Source organism: Calonectris borealis, chromosome 1 (genome assembly GCF_964195595.1).
Source record: "Calonectris borealis chromosome 1, bCalBor7.hap1.2, whole genome shotgun sequence".
NCBI classification, from domain to species: Eukaryota; Metazoa; Chordata; class Aves; order Procellariiformes; family Procellariidae; genus Calonectris; species Calonectris borealis.
This window is the reverse complement of record NC_134312.1, coordinates 29,480,114-29,496,094: the sequence shown is the minus strand read 5'-3', so window position 1 is coordinate 29,496,094 and position 15,981 is coordinate 29,480,114. Positions and strand designations below refer to the sequence as shown.

The window sequence follows — 15,981 nt, the reverse complement described above, 5'->3', positions numbered from 1 at the left end:
AAGGAGGGAAGGGCAATGGTGATGACTTGACCCCTCATGTAAAGGAATCTCTGAAAGAAATCCAGAATTTTTGAGAGAAGTCACGAAGAGGAAGGTAGAGGAATTGTTACAGATTGGTGAGGTTTAAAATATTACAAAAAGAAGAAAGGACGTATATAGAAAGGAAAATCTGGAAAGTATTTCAAGGACATGAAATCTGAACTATGCGCAATATGTAGAGAGGAGTGTCTTTAGAAGAGAAGACTAGTAACTGAGTTTTGACCATGTTAAGTTGATGACAAGACATGATAGAAGACTGATAAAACAAAAACTGCAATTCAGGTTTTGATTCGTCTGAAGACTAGTGAAAAGGATAAAAGGAATAAAATTTATATCTAAACTTCATTTCCAGTGTGTTTTGATCATGTGCCTAGGTTGCCAGTGCTTTTTTTTTAAGTACTTGCTAGTGATAGTGATTATGCAATATATGCTGCATGGTTCAGAGGGAATTCCTACAATCTGATGCCAGAAGAGACTTTAACTGATGTGAAGCATTACATATGTTTGGCACCAACATAACCGGGTGTGTCTACTTCTACAAATGCATCTAAAGATGATAATGCCCCTGAGCATATTTATTATTATAATTCCTTGATTAGCTTGCTGTTTAGGAAGATTACTGTAGATGCCAAGGCAATATAATAGGGATCATTTTTCCCTGGGCGAGCTTGATGAAGTGTGATTGGAACATCTACCTTTTAATTCAAACGCTTAACCTGTTGTGTTGCTCATGTATACTACTTGGGAATTTCTCGTACAGTTCCTATCATTTCTCCAGCACCTAAATGTCCTGGGAATTGCAAAACATCTTTCTATTCCTCTTCTGCAAAACATTTTTACTAGCTTCAGGTCTTTTCTTTTTCATCCCTGCAAGTTTCTAATCATAAAGAATATACTCCCTACCAGATCTCCTCACAAGGGCTGAAACTAGGATGAGGAGCCTGAGGACATTTGCCTGTCTGTCTTCACTTGCATTTTAGCTTAAAATTAAAGCTCTTTGTCATTTCACTCTGTTATAATCTTCACTCTTAAAAGTCCCCAAAGTGGAGAATTCTTTCTCAGCAGCTCTGTCTACACGGCCTGTTAAGGCTACCCTTCAAAACATACAACTCATTTGCCAGCTACAGCAAGAACCTGAAGACTGGGATTCTTCAGAGACAGAGGTCTGCATGTTGGATCATGCCTGCTAGATGATGACGAAAAGCACCAAAAGAGTTAAAAGGTAGGTAAGCAGCCCGAGGGGAAAGCTGCAATTGGAGTAATTCAGGCAGGCCAGAGTAGACTGCAAGTGCAGATAGCTCTTTCAGAGAGATGCAGAGCTAACCAGTGCTACTTTTGTTGGGTTTTCCACAGAATATAAGCATTTCCTTCAAGAAAAAAGGTATTTAGTTTTATGTGTGTGAATGCAATGTGTTACTTTGCACATATATACATATAAATTAATTTGTGATCATGTTACAGAGGTTCCTCAGGAGCCTCACAGTCCACACTTAGTAGGAGATTTTAATGCTTCAGAATTATTCCAAGGAGTTTAGATCAGACCTTGTGTTATCAGCACACTCATAACTATTGCTGAATGCCACCATTGATAAGTCTAGTGTCTAGAAAATGGGCTCTTTATTTGCATAATTTACTTCTTGATCTCATATCAGTATTTTTACTGTTTTTTTTAAAACTCCAGACAGGACTGCACTTCTCTCTCCAAAAGAATTATCAAAAACCTTGAAAAAATACAAATAAAATGGCTATTATTGTACTGCCTATTTACATTCATGTTTATTGTTTTGTCCCCTAATTATTTTTCTATTGAATATGTACCTGGAGCTCTTTATGCTGACTAAAGTTGTAAAAAGCATTACAAAAATATCCATAAGAAAAAAAATAATGGACTCAGGATTTCAGTTGAGCTGATTTAGCTTTAGCAGTAAAGACTGATTTTTTTTAAGCGACTATGTAGTGACTTTTGATCAAATTATTTCATTACAAACATGATTGAAATCAGGTTATCAAAGATACTTCGTAAGTTTTGTTACTGTAGCTTTAGATTTAAACTTACAATAAATTATAATAATGAGTCAATTTGCTTTTGCCTTTTTTTTTTTTTTGTGGAGATGTGTGACTTAAGTTGATCAAGCTGTGCTTCAGACCGTTGTTCTTGCCTTGTTTTTCTCTCCTCTTCCTAGCTCTCCATTTCAGGCAGGCCTCTATTGTTCACAGTAAGAATTGTAATACTGAAAATCTTGTTTTCTGCTACTGTTGTGCCCATACTTGGTGGTGAGGACATATAAACTCTATATAAACTCTCTGTTCAGTCCAAAAGTTCAAGGATAGTCTCATAAACACAAATGTGGTCATGTAAGGTCGGAAAATTCCAAAGAGCAAGTCTGTATGTGCAGCTCTTACTGATCCTCTGCTGTTAACTCACCATAGAAACAAACCATGCTGAAGCTTCATGATACTCAGTTTATGAGAACATGGTGTTATTTGAAATGTAGCAAGGTGTTAGACATCACAGTAATCCGAACTTGGCATGCTTTCACAGGAACCACACAATCAAATAAAATAGGGCTGAAAGACGCTTGTAAAGATCTTCTATGTCCCAGAGCAGAATCACTGCTCTTAACTGTTCCTGAAGATGTTTCTTAAACAGGTCCAGTGACAAGGATTTTACAGTCTCTACACAATTTATTGTAATCCTCCACTGTCCCTACTGTTGGAAAGTTTCTTCTTAAATTTAATTAAATCTCCCTGGATTCAGTTTAAGGCCATTCTTACTTCTCCTACCCATGGAATACAATTAATTCTTTCTGTGCAGAAACTTGCTGAAGACTGCTGTTGCTTTAGGGCTTTTTTTTTCTGTTTTTATGATCAGACTTCTGCTATCCCGTAAGTTGGATTTTCTCATCATGATCATTCTTAGTGCTCTTCTCTGGTCACTGATATGATGGTCCACCTCTCTGAAACAGTGTGTCCCAAGCTGGGTACAGTTCTCTAGCTGTTTCTTTAGAAAGTTGAATGAAGTGGAAAAAATACCAGTTTTGTATATGACACTTCTATTTATATGTCCTAGTTTGCTTTTATCATGCTAACATGACAGTATTGACTTACGTCTTTAACACGTTTTTCATCATAGATGTATATTTTAAATTTGAGATTTCTTTAAATTATGTCCTTGTAAAAACAGAACTTGAATAATTAGATCTAGAAAATATATTTTGGAAGAAACTTTAAATTTAGAATATCTAATGTGAAACTCAGACATTAACTTTGTTCTTCTCCACTGATTATCAGTTGGATATTTCAGTAATGGTTGATGTGCCTTCCTCCCGTACAGCAAAAGCCTGATATGACCATCTTGATAATATTTCCTTTTGTAGTTGCAATCTCACTCATGTCTCTGGGTATGGCTTTGTAAGGGCAGTGGTAAATCAAATCAGTTAGTGTTCAAATAATTGGAGCCCTTTCAATCGGTAACGTCAAGAAACATGTAATTCCTCACATTTTGATTGGCTGAGAGAGTTTGATTTGTATAATTACTATAACTGTATTTGTAATTACTTTGGTACCATGTAGATCCATACTCTTTGACGGATGGCTTTGGTTTCTAGCTTGCAGGGTATTGGGATGAGGAATCTGTGCTTATGATGCTTTGTGTCAGCACTTCTTTGTCAGTCACAGTGCAGAATGTTAATTAATTGAAAATAAGTTGTAAAAATAGAAGTATTTATTTCTGCCTTCTAAATGGCTAAAGCTACTCTAGGGTAAATATTCTTTTGGCATTTGTTCTTCACATGTTATTTTACATCACTATATTACTTAACAAAACTAATCAGTCCTCATATCTGTCCTCTCAAATTTTAAGTTCTAAGAATATTGCTGTTATCCAGAACAAAATGTTTGAGTATGTGTTTCCTTTTGTTTTATATCTGCCTCACCTTTTGTTTTAGTTTGTATCTTGATTATGATTTTTTTTAATCATTTGCTTAATAATCTCCATGCTGATTTCATTCTCTTTAATTTCTAAATTTCCATTTCAGATTTCTATCAGTTAAAACCGCTGCCTTCTAACAGCCTAATGTTATAATGCTTCCCTTGATATTATGTTTCTTTCTCCTCCCACATTTGCTCTGCATTTTGATTTTAGTACAAATGGGACCACTCTTGCTTTCATTTGCATCAGTTCCTTTCCTATTTATAAATTATCAAACCATCTATTATTCCACCTAAGCCAACACTACTTTGTTTCAGACTGCTTTAATTGAAAGTAGGCTTCACAGCCAATAAGTGAATGTCTACAATGGACAGACTTGAAAGAAGGTCTTTTTTTTAACCAACTCCTTTCAAATCAAGGATACGTACACATTTGTACCATATATACATAATATTATATAAACGTATAATAATTTTAAGGATCTTTTTTATTTCTGGATTCACACATGGGATAGCTGTATTGATTGTTGTTCTTTTCCCTGCACACTTAAATAGCTTTTACGTATCTGCTAGCTGATTTTCATGTGAAATAGTTCATACCAGTTTTTATGTGGAAAACTGGTACATGCAGCCATTGTGTCATTGTGTTCATGTAAAACTAATAGATCAGCTCTTCTGTTTAGCTATTACATGTCCCAGTTTTCTAAAAATAACGCCACATGGAAGAAAATAGTGGCAGGACATTTGTGAGCTTGTGGCACTGGTATTTGATGTGCGCCCTGTTTTTGTTTTCATTTTGTTAATTCAGCTAGTCACTGCGTTATGTAAGTAGTAGGAATAAAGTAGGGTAGATGGCCTGCTCCTGTGTTTACCAAAGGAAAGTTAAGTTCAGGCACGTGGGATGAAAGGAGGGAGGTTGTCAGGTTGGAGCCCAGCTTTGGTGCTGTGGGCCCCCATCTCTCCTAACCCTTGGCATTTAAGTTCTTCAGGTGGTCCAAGCCTTGGAGACGGGATTTGGGTTTGCTGTCATGGACCATGTTATGCGTGGTCTGACATGTACCCCTAATGACCAATGCAGATTGATGTCTACAGGGAAGAGCCCTGCAAGTGCCACCAGGAATTGAAGCAAGCCAGTGTTTTGTTTCTAGTTCTTGGTCAGCCAAATAACGGGCAGGAAAAATGAGAGAGTTGTTTTTGAAACAGTGTTTAGTATCCATTAAATTGGGTTATATAGAGAGAAGCTAAATTTGCTTTATAAAATGAAATATGTTAGCCGCTAAGTTATCCGTGCCCTGTATTTATTTAGCATCTTTCACATGGGGGAAAAGTAAGACACTAAACAAAAAAAAATTGCCAAAACAATTAGAGTGAAAAAAATCTGGTAATTAACTATTATTTTTCACAAAACTAGTCTAATTACGAATCAGTCATGGTAAAATGAAAGGTCAATAACTACAGATGCATAATTTCTCTCTGATAGATTGCTGTTTGAAAATAGGTTTATGACAATTATGTGATTAATTTCCTTTTATTAAACAGCATTATGAGACTTCATGTTGCATTCATCAGTTTATTACTGTTACTTTTTCTCTTCAGTTGCAAATTAATCCTGGATAACATCAGGGCAGAACAGAAGCTCAGGTAGATTGAGGATCTCTTTTCTAGCATTGTTTGTGTTGCAGGGAAGACCACAGATCTGAATCAAAGTCAGAGCCTCAGTATGCTGAAACTGGCAGTACCATCCTAAGAAAACAAAACGAAAAACCCCCAAAAAAACAACCAAACAAAAAAACCCACCATAACAAAGTGCTTTTAGTCAAAAAAAATGATGGCCAGATCCAGTGAAATTCTTACCTTTTCTAAGATGAGGCACATGAGGAATATAAGTACATCCGTTAAACTGTGATCCAGAACAGCTTTCACCACTTGCCACCTAACCCTCAAAGTGCCCTGCTTTTTTATCTTGAAATTCCTCAGGCATGAAGAGTTGCTGTCCTGGAGAAACGCAGAATTTTCCCAGCCTTGGAAAAGCTGAGCAGCCTGGGGATCCAGGAACCAGGCATTCATCTGCACAAATTCCTACAGCGTCAATACACTAAATGTTTTCCAGGTACTCGGTGTTCACTTAATCACGCCCCGAAGGCTTGGGCTCAGTACAGCATTCAGTGGCCACCACCACTTTCTGGGGACATGGTCGTAGGTGGTCAGTTGTTGTATTCTGTCCTACTATCTAGCAGCCTGGTGGTGGGAGTACTTGGGATGTTAATACAATGTCCAAGGCTGTTGCCTCTTCTTGAGCTTAATTTAGTTTCAAATATTTTGGTCTCTTGCAGGTTTGTGTTCTACTGCTAGGCAAGGCTGCAGGGCACCCTGCAGTTTAGCTGCTGAAATTGCGCACATTGGAGCTGTCTGCAGCTGCTAATCTAGATGCAGAAGACAGACAAATCTTTTTTGTTTGAGTATTTGCGTACTTTGATGTTGGGTTAATTGAGTGAAATCCTTCTTAGTGACCATCTAGATTTCTTAGATAGTGTATTTCTTGAGGTGGGTTCCAACAGCTTAGCTATCTGGTACTTTTTTTCTACTTCTATAGGAAAACACTGTAATAATTTTTCAGCCTACCACTCCTAGGTGCAATCAGGCTGGTTATGTGGCTTGGGTTTTAGTTACATACAGGATTTCCTTGACTTCATGAGCTCTGTAGTGTGGCACATTTGTCCTCAGCTGGCAGACTGACAGGTTTTATCTTCTTTGGGTAGCTTAGAGAAAGAGAGTGTTTTTCACTAGGTAGAATTAGGATCTCCTGGGGTGCATGAGAGTTTGCTTTTCCTGTGAAATCTTCTGGAGAGACTGCTGTTGGAAAGGAGTTGGACCATCTTAAATTCCAGATTCTTTGAATAGTGCTAAATGCTTTGCTATTCCATTTGGAAAGTTTATAAGCTGCTGCGCTGACTGGCTGTGATATTCATTAGAGAACTTTCTGGGAAAATACAGTCAGCGAAAGACAAAGGTTTAGCAGTATCATTTGAGTGCTGTTGGGGAGTGTTGAACAACGTTGTCTTTCTGTCACCATCTTTCGAGGATCTCATACAACTATGGGCAGTTCTGGGCTTCTCGTTCAGACCCAGCTGGAGAATAGGTCTGCGGCAGGGTGTAAAGGGGCAGAGGTTCTCCTAAAGTGGTTTTTATAATAAGGGTAGCTATGTCGTCATTTGGCTAACTTGTTATTCAACCAGTGCAGAGCAGTCTTTTGCCTTAAATCCAGCTTAGTATGTTGATACGTTTCACTTGCATAGTGCTACCAGCAAGATGACTCTCATTTGACATATTCAGCCATTTGGAAACTTATTTTATGTTGAGAAACTTATTTTATGTTCAGCAGGAATGTTAGAGTATGCAGTTACTTGAAAAAATAAAATGGGGATTTGGACTTAGAAAAAGGAAAGAATCTGGTTGTCTTCTGGCAAGTTTTTTTGGTTCTGGTTATCTGCAAAGTATACACCTCTTGTCAGTATAAATAGGGAGTGCCTGTATAAACATTCTTGTTTCGCCTGTTCCACATAATAGTTTCTTGTATCATATTTCTTTTGACCTCGCTATCTGAAACCAATTACAGGAGATCCATTTGGGCTGCATCTATTTTCATAAGAAGCCCAGGCAGCAGTGTTTTTCTCAGAGATGAATATCAACATCAAATATGCTTCTGAGTGCTTTGTTATTTATGTTTCAGAGAGATTTTGTAGCCTTCAGCTCTCAAGAATGTGTCACGCTGTGCTGTTTATACATTGACGATATTAATGGGCGTAGATGTCATTTTTCATTTTAACGTCTCAAATGCAACAGGCTGATAGGTTAAACATTCCTGTTTTTAAAGAAAAGATATGAGTGACATCTGTTTCCTAAAAATACACATATATTTACTTTTTAAAAACCAAAGTAATAAGTTTACCATCTTCTAGTGGCAGCTTTCACTTTATTAAAATAATAAAACTTTAAAAATTATTTTAAGGCATGCTTAAATGAAACACAAGGGTTTGGAATACAAAATAAAAGCAAGTTGTATCTCATAGTATTATCGCCAACAAATTGCAAAATCTACCGCAATTTATCAACTTTAATAGAGTGAGTTATATGCAATTAATTTCATTTTTGTTCTGCTTACGTTTTAGCTATGCCAAAGCTGCACAGTAAATATTAAGAAGTAGTGTTCCCAATAAATATTTTACTAGAAGACACAGTGAGTTCTGGAAACCATATGCCCAAATTTCCTGCTTATACAGCCATTACTTAAAGCATTATAATGATTTTCATTTGCATTATTAAAATAATTTCTAATCCTCAGTTCTTTTTATTGCTTTTGTCTGCATTGACTTTTTTGTATAGTTTCACTAATTTAGATAACTTAATTAAGGAAAAGTGCCTACTAAATTTGAAACAAATGTTATTGGAAACTGGATACGATTTTGACTGCCTTAAAATCCATTCTTGCTGCTGCTTACTTGAGGTAGGACTCAACATAATTTTGATCTGCCAGATTTATAAACATCTGCTAGTTTGTCTTCATCAAACTGTTTTTAGACCGCGAGTTATTATCAAATTAGTTCACAGAAATTTATAAATGATATGTGGGATGGGTGTTTACCTGAAGTGTACATGTTGAACTATGAATTTTGAAAGACACTTCCAAGTTGACAATTTGTTTTGCAAAGATGTTATAGCAGCAAATGAATTGGTAGAACTGAATGTTTTGTAGTCTCATAATCTTCGCTTATGAATAATGTCAGAAATAATCCTTTGAAACCGACAGTGTGTTTCTGGGAGGTTGTTTACTGAGCAGCAAATTCTAAAGTTAAGCAGCACACTGGGAGGAAAAAGTACCATATGACAACTGCTGTAAGAACAAAGGCTGACAGTGATTTCTCCTTATGAGTTTTAAATCATCTCTGATCTCTTGAAATTGTTTTCTGTTCTTCTTCTATATCTCCTGTGTTTACAATAATCTAAACTGCCACAATAAGATCACTGAAGTATTCAGGTAGTCATCATTTATAAGACATTCTGTATTAAAAGATGAGCCTTTACTCCTTTAAAGATATCTCAACCAGCGCATATGAATCAAAATAGTTTAAGTAGTAGAGCCTTTTATGCAAACATACCCTTTTGTGCTGCCTTGCTTTTTCATAAAGTGTGACTCTTTTTGTAGTTAGCGGTAGGAAGTCATGCTTTCTTAGGCTGATTCCACAGGAGTATGCTAGCCGCAATTTGAAATTATACAGTCTAGCTTAAATCTAAGCTGCAGCATATTATAATCCTCTAATTTTCAAGTACTATAAATGCACAGCTTTACCAGATGCTTGCTTGCTTGTTTTGTTGTTTTGACGTGAGACTTTGCTGCTGAGGAAGATTATAGGACACTGAAACAACTTGCCGAGTGTTCCAGCTATTTGCAAGTATACATCAGCATTATATCATTACAATTTATTTTCCAGATAAAGGCCGTGTAATGAATTTTCTGCGACCGACACAAATAAAAAATAATTATCTTTATGGTTTTTCCTGTTTTCTGTAACTCCAGATCTCTTCTCTGGTTCTTGTAGCAATATCATCCCGAGCAGTGAGGTTGGTTTTCCTGGACAGTCTCCCATGGATTCAGGAGTGCAATAGTCCTCTTGCTTCCATTCAAGTTTCCCTTTTGGAGGGCTCTAAAGATTGGGAAGGATTATAAATTCGCTGTAGATCTTCTGTTCATGCATTTAATCCATGTTTTGTGCTTAAACCACTGCAAGATGTTGGGACCAAATCCTGGTGCCCCTGAAATCAACAGATATATTTATCTCTGATCTCAGACAGAGCAGGATTGTCCTTTAGGATCTGGTGAAGAACTGTGAGTGCAGAAGAGATTACGCTATTCACATAGGAAACAGGGCATCCAGTGGTTCCTTGGTAACAAAATATTTCAAGTGCACTTTGAAATATGTTAACTTTTATTTATTTTTGGCGGAGAGAAGCTAGTTCTGTGCGTCTCGTTGCTTAGGTTCAGAGGAATGTATAGTATAGTCTTTGTAAAGCTGACCTGTAATTACTTGAGAATTTGATGAAACAATACAGGGATTGTTGTGGGAATGTCTCCAAATGTTAAAAGTCTGCTCTGCAAACTTTGTACCAGAGCCTTCTGTGGGGAGACGAATCAATGTTGTTAGGAGATGGTGCTAGTGCATTCAGTTTGTTTACTTTGGTTTTCTATGTCTGCCTGCCTTCTCAGAAAACTTGCTTGGAGCCAGACTGTAGCAGCCCTCTCTCTGTCTTTTCATAATTGATCAGGGGATGACTGCCTTCCCCGAGGGTTAAGACGTGGCAACTTTTTCTGTTTGCTCAGCATCTCAATGCAGTAGTTCAAACATTGTTCACACCAGCTGGCAGTGTAATGCCATATGCACATCTTGTCAAAGCAACTGTTGTCATGGATACTAGAAACTATCTTAAAAACCAGCTCATTTGAGTCTAATCAAAATTGTACCTTTCTTTATCAGTTGAGAATCTTTATTATTTTAGGGAACATTGGTCAAATGGCATTTATTGCAGTATATTCCATCTACAGTATGTTTTAATAACATAGATAGTAGTGTGATGTATTTTAAAGCTGTAACTGCTATTTACTGAACTGATTTTTTTAAGGAGGTTGGGGGGAAGAGTTCTCCACGTAGTTTCAGTGGAAATATTTTGGGATTTTTTTTTAATTTCTTAATAAGTACCACCTTGTAACAAAATTATTTAAAAAATAATTTTATAGGGAAAAATAATTTACATTAGCCTTCTTTGGGTAAGTGGAATGTTTATTTACATTTCATATGTTTAACTGTGTTTTGCTGAGTTGGAATGAAAACATAAAATAAATGAAAACATTTTCTATTTTGATTGGGATACTGTCATCCCAGAGCCTGATCTGGTTGGTTGAGTAGTAATTTCTTTGTTCTCTGATTTTCCTAAGAATGCAAATGAAAACCACTCATTTTTATTTGGCATTAAAACTGCACTTTATTTTGTCAAAGGAGAGGTTTCTCCTTGAATTGTAAGTACAAAAAGTGTTTTTAATCTTCAATGAATATCCTTATTAATTCACTTTCAAGATAATCTGATGTTGATTTGTCAAATTTAATTACAGCTTCCGGTAACACTTGAAGTCTACTTGCTTTTGCTTCAAAATTCCAATATGAAAATGCAAATTGAATGATAATTTGCAAGGGAGTGGGTATTTTAGTTGAACACTCAAAGACAAGTTCCTTGTGGAAATGAGGCTATTGATGCAGTTTATGATTTTTCCTCTTCAAGCACTTTAAACAAATTAACTTTATTTCCTGCAGGATTTCATGTGCATCCATAAATTCTAGTGAAGTCCTATATATGTACTTTCAGATGATTTTTTTTATGTTTTAAGGCAAAATCAAAGTGAGGTCTGAAATCTAGCAAATACAAATCAAATAGGAGGAGATTGCATTTGTTCAATTGGACTTTTACCTAACATTAGCAATGAGTAACTCATCTCTTTCTAGGAACTGGTGGAAATTATTTACTTTTTTTTTACTTCTAGGCACTCCAGGCAGCAAGGCAGCTGCTTTTACAGCAACAGACAAGTGCACTGAAATCTCCTAAGGGCAGTGATAAACAGAGACCACTGCAGGTTAGTAAAGTATCCTTGCTTTTGGGACCTTACTCGCAGGGAAGAGCACTGTGCTTGCTCACACGTGAGGGGGGTGTGTGGATGCCTGTGCTCTAATGTTTTGTATGTGCATATTCACATACAAGAGGTCACAGGCTTGCATGCTGGTGACTTCTCATTCACAGAGAAAATTCACTGTAAGTTACAAAAGCCTTTTGTGGCTATAGATGCTTAAAAGGTCTAAGACTAAGTCTGAGTTCAGTAGCTATGGTATAAATTAATTCTTTATAGACATGTTGCAAAGTCGGTATGTGATTTTTATACATACATGGACTAAATTGTAAAAATGGCTGTGTTAAGACTAGGAGTAAAACAGTGTCCAGAAAAAAAAATAGCTAAATAACTCATCAGTACCATATCTAGGTGACAAACAGAGAAGTGTTCAGAAACTAACAACACAACTGCATGAAATTACGGAACAGGTGCCTCTGCCATTTTAGAAAAACATACGTCATGGAGTTTCATGCTGGGATGCTGTGGGGCTTCAGATTGTGTTCGGGTGAATAGGAGTTCTGTTACTGAATAATTATTTTAAATGCATTATTAGTAAAACTATATATAGAGTTTTATTCTTGAAAAATTTTATCTGGGGTTTTTTTTTTGAGGTTTTAGTTCATTTATTGCTAATTCAGAGTTCCATATTAAATTGCATTCTGCTGACAAAACTGGTTCTCTCATTGCGTATAGACCAAATATGAGTGTTTGACTGCTGAATTACAGTCGGTTGCAGACAAAAGATGTACGTGAGAGATGATTTTATTTTGTTCAGGAAATAAAAAAGTGTAACTCCTACCATCCTCTTCTTCACATCTATTTTTCTGGGTGAGCCTTTATCCTCTTGGGACTTCCCCTGTTTTCTGATGGAATAGGGTGTTTTTATCTCATTTTTAGTTTTTGTTGTGCATAATGGAGGACCCCAGGCACCAGAATTTATCTTTTTCTCCACCAGTGAAATGTTGTGAAATTTGATCACTTGTGCAATTTTTGTATGTAATTTACACTGTCTCCTTTTCTTTGTGAAACTTCATGGAGCAATGTTGGACACAGCAAACAGTTCCACATTCCACATCAGCTCTCTTTAAATATACTTTTAAAGTTGTATTTATTTGCTCAGAACCAAACAAGAACTTAAGGAAATGACTAAAGAAAATGGAAAAAAAGAAAACATGTCAAGCTGGCATCCTGCCATGCTGTAGTTGTAGTCCAGTCCAGAGGCGTAGGAGTCCTGGGACCATCTCAACTTTCCACTCTTCACCCTTGACTTTGCTTTGTTTAAATATCTTCTAGGCTGAAGGCACACAAGAATAGTAGTTGTAAAGGCAGCAGCTTATGAACTATGTAGCTTTTTAAAGTTTTTAGAAGTGGAATTGGTGATCTTGAAGGGTTGAATCACGGAGATGATTGATTTAATGAATACTGTGAAAGTAGTTTATTCTGCCAGCTCCTCATTCTGAAAGATAACATGGGCTGTACTAGGAGTGTACAAGGTCCAGACACCAAGGGAAGTATATTAAACAGGCAAAAATAGTGGTATTTTTCCAGTATATGTTTCCCAGTTAAGTTAGCTTACTTTAATCCTCCAACTTGTAAACTGGAGCAGTTCAGGAGCTACTGACTTCTCTGTTCACATTCTCCATCCATTGGTAAATCTTCTTTTCACAGCTGAAGAGATGTGGGGTTGCACTATTTGTGGTAGGCATCAATGAAAGGAGAGAAAAGCATGTTTGGAGACAAAGACAGTCATACACATAACCCAGAGGATGATGAGGTGAGGAGAGGGAGTCTTGTGCTTTCCTACTCCCGAAGCACTAACCCTGGCCTGATGCCTTTTAAATGCCATGGGATGGTGTATTGTAGAGACGTCCTGTATTATGTTTTTGCCAGGAAGAGTCAGTGCCTCATGAGTCACACTTGCGAGGCAAGAAGAAGAAAATAAAGCAAATAATTTTCTTTTCAGAATTGTTACATGCTCCCTAAAGCCAAGATTATTGCTCGTGCTTCCAACTTCTCCTTCCATGATCAGTATGTACACAGTGTCTCTTACTAGCCTTGGACACTTCATTTGGTTCATTTTTAAATGAGAGGAAAATGGAATTTGCTCCCAGACTTTGGTTTATATATCAAATACCATGTAAACTCAGGTATGAGCACAAACTCTGTTTTAATTTTCTTCTTCTGTGAAAAGGATGTATAAAGGTTTTGAAAATGAGTCCTTGGAGCTTTTCTGTTTCTGTCTTTTACTGTTACTACAGAGTTGTTCATTGTGCATTATGTAGTGGAAATTCACATTTTGAGCATTGTGATGCCTGTTTGACCAAATACTGTAATACGGGTCCTAAAATTGTACCGTATTATTATTTTATTTAATGGTAACTTTAGCCAAAACCTCCTAGCAGTAGGAATTGCTAAATATGTATAAGCAGTTTGAGGTTTATAAGACAAAAAATACTTGTGCTTGTGTTTGTGCTTAAGGAAACAGACTTCTCCCAATATTTTAAAATACTTTAATATTAGTGTATTTCTAATTTCCTCTAATTTCAGAGCAATTTACTGATCTGGCAACTGGAGATATGTTAGAACTGATTTATAAATCTAGTAAAAACGTAATAAAACTTTTAAAACTAGCTCACACATCTGCAGGCAAATGTGGGTGTTAGGTAAGCCTTGCCACTGCATCTCTCATGTGCTCCATATTTTGACGTAAACTATTCTATTGTTCCATGTGCCAAAGGAGGAAAAAAATGGTATTAATTTTAGCGGCCATCTTTTTGTATTTGAGGGATATTTGGGGGAAAGTAGCGTATGGTGTTTTTCTATATGTTCTCTCTGTTATTCCATAATGCGTCAAGTATTTTAGTGACTTACAGCACCTACTAGCTAATCAGCAAGTTGAAAGCTTATTGAAGAAACCTTCAAATTTGTGTCCTCAGCTTTGCAAAAACAGGGTGTTGGGTAAGTCATCAAGTTCTACTGTGCTTTACAGAGGGGATGGCTTTAAAGAACAACTGGGATTTTCCTAGAAGAATTTGAGTGTCTTTTGTTTCCTTCTCATGAAAACCTTTTTAAGTTTACCACTAGTTATGTGATCTATTGTAAAAGAGGAATCTTGTGTTGGGAAATGTTTTTGTTTTAGTTTTTAATGCAAAAGTTACCCGCATCTAGTAGTTAGCCTATATTTTCAGGGAGTGGAGATTTATACTTAGATTGTGAGTTAACAGAATACCTGCAAAAATTACCGTTTTACATAGACACTTATCTTGATCTGCTATTACTTTCCGATTTGCATTTTTCTGGGTTTCAGACTGCAGATGGCATAACCATTAGCATGTCTTATGCAAAACAGAAGGAGAAAAACATCCCATCTGACAAGCTTGAGTACCAATTGTAGTAGTGATTTTACTTTCATATATAGATATCCGAATAAATGTATTTGAAACATGTTTATATATGCCATTCATTACACTAATGCACCAATTGAATGGAACCAATCGGTACATACATTGATTAATGACATATTGCAGAATAGTTAAGGAGGGTTTGTGATGAGAGTTGAGGATAATGTTAACCTGCATATGATGAAATAATAGCATTTACTTCTTTACTGTGCATCCTGGAAAACATATTGTAGTAGTAGGGTTAAGATTTCTGTAGTACTGGTTTTTGTTTCAGAATATTTTTCTTTTCTAGAGAAGCTGTGATTGTGGTAATCCATGGTGAAACGAGCTGATTGCTTTCACAGATTTCACTCCCTATCATTTCCATAGTAGGCATAACTGGGAAAATGTCACTTTGGCTCTTAGAACCTGTAGATCATTCTCCTGTGGCAGAAAGTCACTGTCCTTATGGCCACTGGTGTCATCTAGCCTGAGTTTTAAAACTGTCAGCTTTATTGTTTTTGTTACACTTGCAGTCATGAGCGAGACTTGCAGTTCTCCAACAACTGTGCAGAGCACAAGCATAACCCAAAGGTAAATGCTGTCAATTTGCTGCCACTGGTGGGAGTTCGTGTACAGCATTATTTCCCTTCCACGTAGGCAAATCTTGGTGCTTACACTAATCTGTCCATGATACACATACTATTGTTAGCTGCATAGAATAGTGATTTGGACAGCTAGTTGTAATTTTATTTGTTTGCTCTCAAAGCTGTGAAAAGCCTAGCTATTTCTAGTCCCTGTAATGTCTCTAAAGAAATAATTTATTTTCATAAAGTCAGACTTTGAACGTTATCTCGATTAGAATAAATAGAGAATTATCAGCAATCCCATAAGTTAATACATCTACAATAAATTGATTAG

General features: G+C 36.5%; 1 protein-coding gene across 12 annotated transcripts in view; it reads left to right on the top strand.

The window, feature by feature from the left end:
* FOXP2 (forkhead box P2) overlaps positions 1-15,981 on the top strand; it is a 193,986-nt gene that overhangs the window by 55,243 nt on the left and 122,762 nt on the right. For 10 of the 12 annotated variants that reach the window (XM_075147447.1, XM_075147437.1, XM_075147479.1 and 7 more), the window contains one exon: positions 11,558-11,647. The exons of the other annotated variants lie outside the window; for them this stretch is intronic. In XM_075147447.1, the coding sequence (XP_075003548.1) occupies positions 11,558-11,647 (90 nt within the window). The remainder of the gene's footprint in view (positions 1-11,557; positions 11,648-15,981) is intronic. 12 annotated transcript variants of the gene reach the window in all.